Raw genomic sequence first — 11,678 nt, forward strand, 5'->3', positions numbered from 1 at the left:
TGCCACCGGGTGGGTGGCTCTAACAGAGAACATGCTATGTCCATATTGTACAACACAGTCCCCTCTGTTAGTTGCCCTTGATGCCTTATACCACTATCCATCTGATCTGATTTATGAACTGATTTAGTGGAGAAGTTTTAAACCTTAAAGATGAGGCAAGCATCTGCACATTTCTTCAAAGTATAAACCAAGCTTTTGTGCTATTACAACAAGTGTCTGAGTGTTTGTGGCCAGCTGGGAGAAAAGCACCCCTGTTGTGAGGTATGGTCAGGTGTTGCTATAAAGTTGAATATCTGGGTTGAATCTGTACACCTTTTTAACTTGTTTTTGAAAGTATGGTCTAAAAGTCTAAAAGATTGCACTGTATTTCAAACGCAGTCACCACCTTTTCTTTCCTCCTTTGAGAAAAACATCTCAGTTTCTGTGAGTAAAAGCAACCAGCTGTGGATAGTTTAGCCCATTCTGAACGGGCACCCATTTTGGTGTCGGCATCATGTTATGCTTTAGCTATTTAAAAATAGCAGACCTACAAGCTCATATCGCGCCACAGAGTGGCGCGATACGAGCTTGTAGGTCTGCTATTTTTGAAAAATCGAATAGCGACTAACATTTCTAGAATCTGATCTCAGGTCAGAATGGGTTCATCAGGACCAGTGTGTGTCCGGCGGAAACCTCGTATGAATCTGATCTCAGGTCAGAATGGGTTAGAGTGCAGGTTATGTGCACCTGCGGCTCAGACGAAACACCTCTCACATCACAAAGACATGATGAGAAAAAAACACAGGCGGAAAAACCTTCTAATAACTGTCTGGAAAAAGAAGAAAAAAGAGTACATGATCAAAGCTGAAATACACTATAATATATCAATAGGCTTAGCCTAAGGCAACACAGTTGTTGTTGTTTAACATGTGTGTATCGGATGTTGAAAAGACATTAAAGTTGTTATTGTTATAACTGATTGTAATTGGTGTGAGTTATCTTAAGTATCTCTCGGAGAGAGTCATATGGGGTCCAAGCCACTAGATGGCGCAGGCACACAGCCTAACATACACTCACGGAACAATTTGATTGGATCGTGAACTGTCACTCATGGCGTGGTTATATGGACCACCCACCAGGTATATAACCTGAGGTCCGCCCTGAGTAACGTCATTCCTCGCTTTCTGTGCTATCGCATACACGTCTTATCAAAGAGAATCACCTTTCGGCTGTTGAATATTGTTTTCCATCAGGACGGGTCTCAGACTTGTGCCGCGGAAATTCGCAGCCCTACGTTGGTGTCCTTCTCTTCACTCACGGACGTTCCAGCATTAAAAGCCCGAAAGTTAATTTTAAGGACATCAAAACTCAAGTGGGCCGTACGGCGACTTGTGGTTTGTCCTCTGCTAGCTTCCCCGAAACTTGTTTCCCCCTTGCTAGCCACGTGCGTCCCTTGTTCTGCTAGCCTTAGTCTACTGTTGCACAACGTAGCACTACCGTAAGCCTTAGAACAAGACCCGAAGTTTTCACTAGCTCACCTGCCCAGCTAACAGCTAACCAGGCGCTGCTCTATCTAGCCTCCGCAGTTTCGCTAGCCCCTTGGGTTAGCTAGCTCCCGCTAGCGCAGCCGCTAGCCTCTTAGCTCCGCGAGACGTTAGCTAAGTGTCCGGCCGTCAGGCGCTCACTTAGCCCTCTCTAGCTTCCCGTGCACGTGCGGCTTAGAAGACCACGGGTCCGCCTTACACGACGCAATCCGCGCTACCGACGGAAGTCCGCCCTGCTCTGTGTCGTCTGACCTAAAGCAGCACAGCGTGCCGGCCTCGCTACGCGAGCCCCAGGCTTTGCGGCCTTCCCCGTAGTCCGGCTCCTTTTCAAGCAACATCAGTTAAACAGCTCACTCGTCGCCACAGTTGTAAAACGTGGCTTCTCTCTGTTTAGTCTCCTGTTCTCCAACACTGTTCTGTGAGTACCAGACTCTTCTCCTCACACTACTTGCTGTTGTGATATTTATATTATTAGTTGTACAACAATAATATAGATATTGTAACTTTGTCTTCTTACTGTTGTAATATATATATATTATTAGTTGTAAAACAATAATATTATATATTATAACTTTAACTTCACCTTCTTTCTACACTGTTTTGTGAGTACCAGACTACTTCTCCTCACACTACATTACTGTTGTAATATATATTATTAGTTGGAAAACAATAATATTATATTATAACTTGGAAAATAAGAATAAAAAAAATAGAAGTTTCCTCTTGGGCTACCGTTTCTTCTCAGACTACAACCAATACCCAAGATGGCCTGCGGGGGTGGCGACAGCCCTCCCCAGTTCCCAGTGGAGCACCACGAGTCCTACTCTTCTACTCCACCACCACTTTTCTTCCTTTATCCGGTTGTGAGTTACACAGTTTTCCTCACAACATTTTTGTTATATTATATATTATTATTTTATAATGATATTATATTATAACTTAAAAGTGAAGTGCTTCTACAATGTCTTGGACTGCTGGTTCCTTCTTCAAGCTACACCAACACCCAAGATGGCCTGCGGGGGTGACAAGGGCCACCAACAACAAGCCCCACACGCTCTTCACCGCACTGGTGAACAGGCCTGTGGAGCCAGACCCAAGACATCAGCCAGGCCTCGCCGGCTTGCCCTGGGTGCTGCTCTCCATCCAGCGGGATCTCGTCAGCCCACCGCCTCGTCCTCTCTCTTCAGACCCCTCAACCTTGACACGTCTGAGAGACACCGTGACGAGCCCTTCCTGGGCTCCTCCCCTGCCGGGAAGGCGGCTCGGACCGCCGACAACAAGCTCCACATGCTCTTCACCGCACTGGTGAACAGGCCTGTGGAGCCAGACCCAAGACATCAGCCAGGCCTCGCCGGCTTGCTCTGGGTGCTGCTCTCCCTCCAGCGGGATCTCGTCAGCCCACCAACGAGGCTCCCCTGAGCCGGGTGGTTGCGACAACGGGATGTCGGATGCAGTCCTAGGCCTCCACCGACACTACTACTACTTCACGCAGCGGCCGAAGGCTCGAGTCTCACTCGACGTGGTTCCCCAACGACCCTCGACTACCGACTGCTTCCCTCAACATTACAGGTATGTACAATGTAAAGCTAGGTTTGTTTAGCTGTTTAGCTAACCTTTTCGAGGTCGGGAGTAGCAACCTCGTTGGATGGCCGATGCCACCCTAGCATGTTTAGCATTCCAGATAGGCTGCTTTCAAGGTGCCACACCAACTCGTCTATGACATAGCCATAGCATCGGAGCTACTTCGGCTATTGTTTCACGCTGCTCTCATACGGTCACTGAATGCCTCACGTTGCTGTCCAACAGCCAACATGACGGCTGCCAGGATTACGACCGGCACAGCGTCTCCGGAGGGGCCAATCGGACCCTGCAACTCCGTCTCCAGGAGGAGCGTGCTCAGACGCTCTCCCATGCCTTGGGCCCCGTCCAGGGTGTAGCAGCCCCGGGCTGCACACCGGGACCGCTCCCCAAAAAAAGGCAAAAGCTCTTGACACAGATCTCCACCATGGGTGGGTCTGTGGCCAGGCTGCACAGTATGTACACGACAAAAAAATCACTGTCGGGGGACCACTGCTTCCCCTGTCCCAGGTTTTTCAGAGCACATTACACGGCTAGCTGGAAGGAGCCCATGACTCTCCCGGCTACTCCGCGACGCTCTCGTGTCCCTCCCCCCGTAGTAACGTCTGGGAGGCATCTCAATGCTTCAGCGTTACTCCAGGGCTCCCAGAGCTCCCTTCTTCAGGAGATGGGCGACGCCCCTACTCCTGAACAGTTGGCTAGAGTTCGTCACCTACATGAGAAAATTGTGACCTTCACGTACTGACTCACCGACCTGACCGGCCTTATGGCCACCTCAGAGCATGCTAGGTGGCTGGAAGCCTCACCTGGTCTGGATCCCGTTGCCCAGAGAGAGCTTTCCGAGGGTGCTATCATCCCCGGAGGCCTCTTCAGAGGCGCACTCGAGAGGATGACCCTCAACGTGGAGGTGCAGCGTCCAGGCTGCGAGGCCCTGACCAGCAGCCGAAGTGACACACACCCTACCTTCCCCCCATGCGCCGGGCCCAGCACCGGACGTAGCAGTCTCGGACTGCACGTCCGGTCCGCCCGCAATGCGCTTCTGGACCATGGCACAGGTGGGCGTCCTGGACGTCCCTGTAGCCAGGTCCCTCGATATTGTTTGCACAAGTACAGCACTCTGGTTTTTTCTGTAGTACAGGCTATGCCACAATACAAAAAGACAACAAAACAATATCCACGGAGGGGGGGACATGAACCCACTGCCACGGGGGCCCCATGGGCCCCCCCGACGCAGTGGGGTAGGGCATAAGGTCAGTGGCGTACCAAAACGCCACTGGGGAGACGGGTCATGCCCAATTTTTCTCCGACATGCCAGGGAACACTGCCCCCAGACGGGGCACGCCTCCCATGGCCGGAGAGAACCCACTAGCCAGGCACCTGGCACGGTGGGAGCGGTGTGGAGCATCCCCGTGGATCCTCAACACCATAGCGAAGGGCTACAGACTCCAGTTCGCCAGGACACCCCCGGCGTTTTCAGAGGTCATCTTCACCAACGCCAGGTGTCAGGAGGGTCTGGTTCTCCAACAGGAGATAGCCTCCTTGCTGGAGAAGGGTGCCGTCAGAGAGGTACCCTTGGCCCAGCGTCGCAGCGGGTTCTACTCCCGCTACTTTCTGGTCAAGAAAAAGGGGGGGGGGCCTACGTCCCATCCTGGACCTGCGGATACTCAACAGGCACCTCAAGTCTTTTCAGTTCAAGATGCTGACGGCCAAGTCTCTGGTGCGCTCCATACGCCCAGGCGACTGGTTCACATCCATAGATCTAAAAGACGCCTATTTCCACATCCCCATTTACCCGCCTCACAGGAAGTTCCTGCGGTTTGGGTTCCAGGAAAAGGCTTACGAGTACACGGTCCTTCCATTCGGGATGTCCCTCAGTCCCAGAGTGTTCGTCCGCTGTACGGAGGCCGCGCTGGCACCCCTGAGACTTCTCGGTCTACGGGTGTCCAGTTACATAGACGACTGGCTCCTATGTTCGGATTCAGCGGAGGAGGCCGCGAGGAACACGACTCGGGTCGTGGCCCATGTGACCTCACTGGGTTTTCAGGATAAACCTAGCCAAGAGCATGATGACTCCTACCCAATCCACGGATTTCATAGGCATCACTCTGGACTCTGTCTCCTACAGGGCTCAGCTGAGTCGAGACAGGGTCAACGACCTCCTGAAGTGCGTGTCCATGTTCAAGACAGGCCGCACACTTCCACTGGGTACGTGTCTACGGATGGCCGGACTCATGGCCTCGGCCATCTCTCTGGTAGGTCTGGGCAGACTCCATATGAGGCCTTTCCAGCGTTGGCTGAAATCCCTCGGTCTATTCACCAGGTTCACGAAACGCAGAGTGACAGTGTCCTCGAACTGTACTCTAGCTCTGAAATGGTGGTCGAAAAGAGGTGTCCTGACGGAGGGGGTCCCGATGGGTCTCCCCACAGTCAGGAGGTTGGTCACCACCGACCCCAGCCTCTCCGGTTGGGGCACCACCCACGACGGGAGGACGGCCAGGGGGGTGTGGGATGCAGCTTCGCGCTCCTCCCACATCAACTACCTGGAACTACTGGCGGTGTTCCTGGCACTCCGAGAATTCGAACAATTCCTCAGAGGTCACCACGTCCTGGTTCGTTCAGACAACACCACGACGGTTTGTTACATCAACAGACAGGGGGGACTCCGGTCTCCTCGCCTGTGCTCCCTGGCACACAGGCTCCTGGTTTGGTGCGACAGCCGCCTGCTGTCGCTCTCAGCGTGCCACGTCCCGGGCCGCCTCAACGAAGGGGCCGACCTACTATCCAGGGGACCATTACGCTACAGCGAGTGGTCCCTGAACCCCCGGGTAGCGGACTTGGTCTGGACCAAGTTCGGCAGGCCGGGGGCGGACCTCTTCGCCTCAGAGACAAACAACAGGCTCCCTATGTTCTTCTCTCTGTCAGGTTCCCCTCCACTCGGCCTGGATGCGCTGGCGCATCGATGGCCTCGGGGTCTGCTTTACGCGTTCCCACCGTTGGAAATGATTCCGCATGTCCTAGCCAGGGTGCGGGATCAGGGATCGGAGCTACTGCTGGTAGCCCCAGCCTGGGGATCTTGGAGACAGGACATAGTCCCTCTCCTGTTCAAAGACCCATGGCAGCTCCCTCTGTGGAGGGACCTGCTGACCCAGGCCGGAGGAGAGATCTTTCACCCACGTCCTCAGGACCTAGATCTCTGGGTTTTGGCCCGTGAAGGGGCGTCGCTAGAAGCGACTGGTCTGCCTCCAAATGTCATAGAGACGATCCTTGGTGCCAGGGCTGCCTCCACCAGACGACGTTATAACACTGCCTGGCATGTGTTTGAGCGTTGGTGCTCGGACAGACAGGAAGAGGTCTTCCCTTTTCAGGCGTCTGTGAGACACATTCTGGTTTTCCTACAGGAGTTCTTAGTCAGGGGTCTTGGTCTCTCCTCAGTCAAGATCAACCTGGCGGCCATAGCGGCCTATCATGTTGGTATGAACAACAGACCAATCAGTGAACACCTGCTGATCCGTCGGTTCATGAAAGGAGTTACGCGCCTCAGACCGGTCGCCAGATCTCTGGTCCCCTCGTGGGACCTGACGATAGTCTTGGACTCCTTAGTGAGAGACCCCTTCGAGCCACTGGAAACGGTGGACCTGAAGTTCCTCTCTCTGAAGACCGCTTTGCTCGTTGCCCTGACGACGGCGAAGCGGGCTGGTGACATGCACGCGCTCTCAGTGAGCAGCAGCTGCTTGAGATTCAGTGGTGATGACACCAGGGTCACGCTCGGGCCGAACCTTTCGTTTCTGCCTAAGACTTTTCCCGCAGGCTGCTCGCCCGTGGATCTCACGGCCTTCCATCCTCCTCCCTTCTCTTCGGTGGAGGATAGGAGACTACATTGTCTCTGTCCGGTGAGAGCCTTGAAAGTCTACAAGTCAAGGACTGCCCCCTTCAGGCTGGGTGAGCAGCTCTTTGTGGCCTGGGGTTCCCAATGGAAGGGTAAACCCATTTCGAAAGTTAGACTCTCGCAGTGGATTGTGGAGGCTATAAGGTTAGCCTATACCTCGTGTGGTACTGAACCCCCAGAGGGCCTACGTGCACACTCTACAAGAGGTTTGTCTACATCCTGGGCCCTGGCCAAGGGTGTCCCTATTCAGGATGTCTGCGCTGCGGCGAGTTGGTCGTCTCCGTCGACTTTCACCACGTATTATAACCTGGATGTGGCCCCTGCAACCCTGGGACATGCAGTCCTGGGGGTTGCTGCCCATTGAGTCAGGAAGTCTGGCTTAGGGTCGAGGGTCCCTTCTGTCCTCTGACCGACAGGGCTGGAACAGCAGAGCTGTCGGCCCTGGGTCATGGACATTTTCATAAGGTCGAGGGTCCCTTCTGGCCCCTGACCATTAGGGATGGGTGACCATCGTGTCCTCTGACCGGCGGGGCTGGAACAGCAGAGCTGTCGGCCCTGGGTCAGGGACATCTTCATAAGGTCAAGAGGTCCCTTCTGGCTCCTGACCATTAGGGATGGGTGACCATCGTGTCTTCTGACTGGCGGGGCTGGAACAGCAGAGCTGTCGGCCCTGGGTCAGGGACATCCTCATAAGGTCATGTGGTCCCTTCTGGCCCCTGACCGTTAGGGATGGATGACCATCGTTGTTTTTGACCAGCAGGGCTGGAACAGCAGAGCTGTCGGCCCTGGGTCAAGGACATCTTTTATAAAGGATGTCTCTTTTGGGTGAACGCGCAGGGTTGGCTTCTTGGGCCTCCTTTGCGTTTGGTCTCTCTCAAATAGAGATGATCCTAGGATCGAATTTTCTATCAGCCGAAGGCGATCATACGGGAGCGTTATGTTCCCCATATGACTCTCTCCGAGAGATACTTAAGATAACTTCGGGTTACTTTAGTAACCTCAGTTATATAAGTGACTCGAGAGAGAGAGTCATTAAGTCGCCCTTCTGTCTTTTCAAAGACGTCAGAAAGCAGGTTGATAGGAATGACGTTACTCAGGGCGGACCTCAGGTTATATACCTGGTGGGTGGTCCATATAACCACGCCATGAGTGACAGTTCACGATCCAATCAAATTGTTCCGTGAGTGTATGTTAGGCTGTGTGCCTGCGCCATCTAGTGGCTTGGACCCCATATGACTCTCTCTCTCGAGTCACTTATATAACTGAGGTTACTAAAGTAACCCGAAGTTTCCCTGCATGAGGCCCAAAGACGGTCCCTCTAATGTAAGTCTCGGACGAGCAGAAAAAGACGACGCCAGGCAGTGTCAGGTGGAATATCAGATCAAATCAAACTTTATTTATAAAGCACATTTAAAAACGACTGTCATCGACCAAAGTGCTAAAATCAATACATCAATGTCACGAATATAATAGACACTAAAATAAGAGGTGCTCAAAATAAACGGTTGGAAATTAAACTAGGTTGTGATTAAAAAGCTAGGTCGAAAAAAAGGGTTTTAAGCAGAGACTTAAAAGTCTCAATGGACTATGCATGCACCTCTTGGTACCACAGCACCTCAAAGCCCCTTAGGGTTATGCATGCACCTCTTGGTACCACAGCACCTCAAAGCCCCTTAAAACACCTCTTGGTACCACAGCACCTCAAAGCCCCTTAAAACACCTCTTGGTACCACAGCACCTCAAAGGCCCTTAAAACACCTCTTGGTACCACAGCACCTCAAAGGCCCTTAAAACACCTCTTGGTACCACAGCACCTCAAAGGCCCTTAAAACACCTCTTGGTACCACAGCACCTCAAAGGCCCTTAACCCATTTTGACCTGAGATCAGATTCTAAAAATGTCTTCTAAATCAGTTTTCAATAGCTAAAGCACAACACAATGCTAACACCAAAAGGGGTTCCCGCCCAGAATGGGTTAAAACAAGGCTCCAGACCTCCCAAAACAAACTGGTCAGGCTCCTACCTCACCTTCCGAACCCACCTCACCCCTGCCCACTTTGACAGGCTGGAATGGCTTAGGGTTGACAACAGAGTACAGCATCTTGCAATGGGTCTGGTCCACAAGATTCGATACACCACCAAGATACCCATGTACCTGTCTAGATACTTCCTTAATGTAAACGAAGTCCACACCCACAACACCAGAGGGAGTGCAACAAACCATGTACAACCCAGATTCGGCACAAACAAGGGACTAAATTATTTTCGCTCCTATTCCACCAATATGTGGAACGCCCTACCAACAGTCATTAAGACATGTGAATCCCTTGACTCCTTCAAAACCGCTCTCAAAGGGCACCTACGGACGGCAGAAATTCAAAACTGGCTCCCGTAAAATCTGAATCCCCCCCCCCCCCCCTTTCCCCTCACTGTATATGTATCTTTTCCCTTTTTGCTTCCTTTATGATGAATTCCTGTTCTGTTCTTTAACTACATAGAAGTGTCTATTTGTACGTCTCTAAATGTTTTGATGAATTGAACAATGTGGACCCTTGTAAACAAGTGTAATGCTTAATTGGGTCGTCCACTCACAGTTAACAGTCTCTGTATTGAGTTTGTGCTTGAAATGTAGTGTCAATTCTACAAACTGTTAATAAATATTTCAATCAATCAATCAAAAAGCGGATCTGATGTGAAGAGGAAGGCTATTCCAGAGCCTCAGTTTAAAGCACGATATTGCTATTATATTATAGCTAATAGCATCAACATTATGTTCAACCACTACATTTGAAAATAACCAAAGCTCACAATGCGGTGACCTTGTAGATCTGCAATTTTAATATAACTACAAGGTCAGATCTAGATTTTTTTTTCTTTAAAAAAAATACAGACAACAAAACAATACCACTGCACTTACATACTGTACCCCCATACTGTACCCCCATACTGTACTCCGGTGACGTTTCAGAGGGAAAACAAGGAGGAGGAGGATTGATTGATTGATTGATTGATTGATTGATTTAAATATTTATTAACAGTTTGTAGAATTTACAGTACATTTTAAGCACAAACTCAATACAGAGACTGTTAACTGTGAGTGGACGACCCAATTAAGCATTACACTTGTTTACAACAGGGTCCACATTGTTCAATTCATCAAAACATTTAGAGACGTACAAATAGACACTTCTATGTAGTTAAATGTGACTGTACCCCCGTACAGTAAACCGGTGATGTTCCAGAGGGAAAAGGAGGAGGAGGATGTGACTGTACCCCCGTACAGTAAACCGGTGATGTTTCAGAGGGAAAAGGAGGAGGAGGATGTGACTGTACCCCCGTACAGTAAACCGGTGATGTTTCAGAGGGAAAAGGAGGAGGAGGATGTGACTGTACCCCTGTACAGTAGGATGTTTCAGAGGGAAAAGGAGGAGGATGTGACTGTACCCCCGTACTGTACTCCGGTGATGTTTCAGAGGGAAAAGGAGGAGGAGGATGTGCTTTGCAGAAAGAGGGAGGGCACTAGGTTAACTGCTTGAGCAACATGCGCCACACGCCCACCACAATGCAGGCTGCAGTGCAGCAGGTCTCTGTAAAGTAGTGGAACAAACTAAAGCCTTTTGTCTGTAACGGTAAGTTATAGTTAGTCAAGAAAAACTGCTGAAATACTGAAACTGTATTTGTATTGTTATATAGGCCTAATTTGTAGGCTAAGAATTTGCTCAATTTGACAATAATGTATAGCTTTCTTGCCAATGTCTTCCTTTCCCAGACGGATTGTTCCACAAAACGACAGAATGTAACCTGCAGGGTATATAAATCACAACACATCACCAGACGGGCCTGCTTGCTTAAATATTGCGCCCCTAAGTGGCGCATTTTACGCGCGATGGAGGAGGAGCAGGACGCGGCAGGCGAACGGCGGCAGCTGCAGAGTCTCTGCCGTGCGGCGGCGATCAGCGACTCGTGGACCAACGCGAGTTGTGGTGGTGTGAACAACGGGACGGATTACAGCGGCGGCGGCAACAAGACGGCGAATCCCCTGAAGCGCAACGAGGAGGTGGCCAAGGTGGAGGTGACGGTGCTGGTGGTGGTGCTCATCCTCGCGCTGGTCGGAAACCTGTGCGTCCTGCTGGCCATCCAGAAGAGCAAGCACGGCCAGTCCAGGATGTACTACTTCATGAAGCACCTGAGCATCGCGGACCTGGTGGTGGCCGTGTTCCAGGTGCTGCCGCAGCTGGTCTGGGACATCACCTTCCGGTTCTACGGCCCCGACCTGCTGTGCCGGCTGGTCAAGTACCTGCAGGTGGTGGGGATGTTCGCGTCCACCTACATGCTGGTGCTGATGTCCATAGACCGCTGCCTGGCCATCTGCCAGCCGCTGCGCTCCCTGCACAAGAGGAAGGACCGTCACTACGTGGTCACCTCGTGGACGCTCAGCTTGGTCTTCAGCACGCCACAGGTGTACATCTTCTCGCTGCGGGACGTCGGGAACGGCGTTTACGACTGCTGGGGGGACTTCGTGCAGCCGTGGGGCGCCAAGGTGTACGTCACGTGGATGAGCCTCACGATCTACGTCTTCCCCGTGGTGATTTTGACCTTTTGTTACGGCTTGATTAGTTTTAAAATATGGCAGAACTTTAAGTTGAAGACGAAAAGGTGCAACATGTCTCTCACTCCGAGGGCGACCATGAA

General features: G+C 51.5%; 1 protein-coding gene across 1 annotated transcript in view; it reads left to right on the forward strand.

Annotated features, from left to right (window-relative positions):
* Positions 1 to 10,872: 10,872 nt before the first annotated feature.
* LOC310863085 (isotocin receptor-like) overlaps positions 10,873 to 11,678 on the forward strand; it is a gene marked incomplete at both ends in the record, with an annotated part of 23,225 nt that continues 22,419 nt past the window's right edge. The window contains one exon of the mRNA XM_083771208.1: positions 10,873 to 11,678. This exon is cut by the window's right edge and continues 164 nt beyond it. Coding sequence (XP_083627334.1) covers positions 10,873 to 11,678 — 806 coding nt within the window.

This window comes from Protomyctophum parallelum, assembly GCF_964188405.1.
Source record: "Protomyctophum parallelum genome assembly, chromosome: 8".
In the NCBI taxonomy this organism is placed as follows: domain Eukaryota; kingdom Metazoa; phylum Chordata; class Actinopteri; order Myctophiformes; family Myctophidae; genus Protomyctophum; species Protomyctophum parallelum.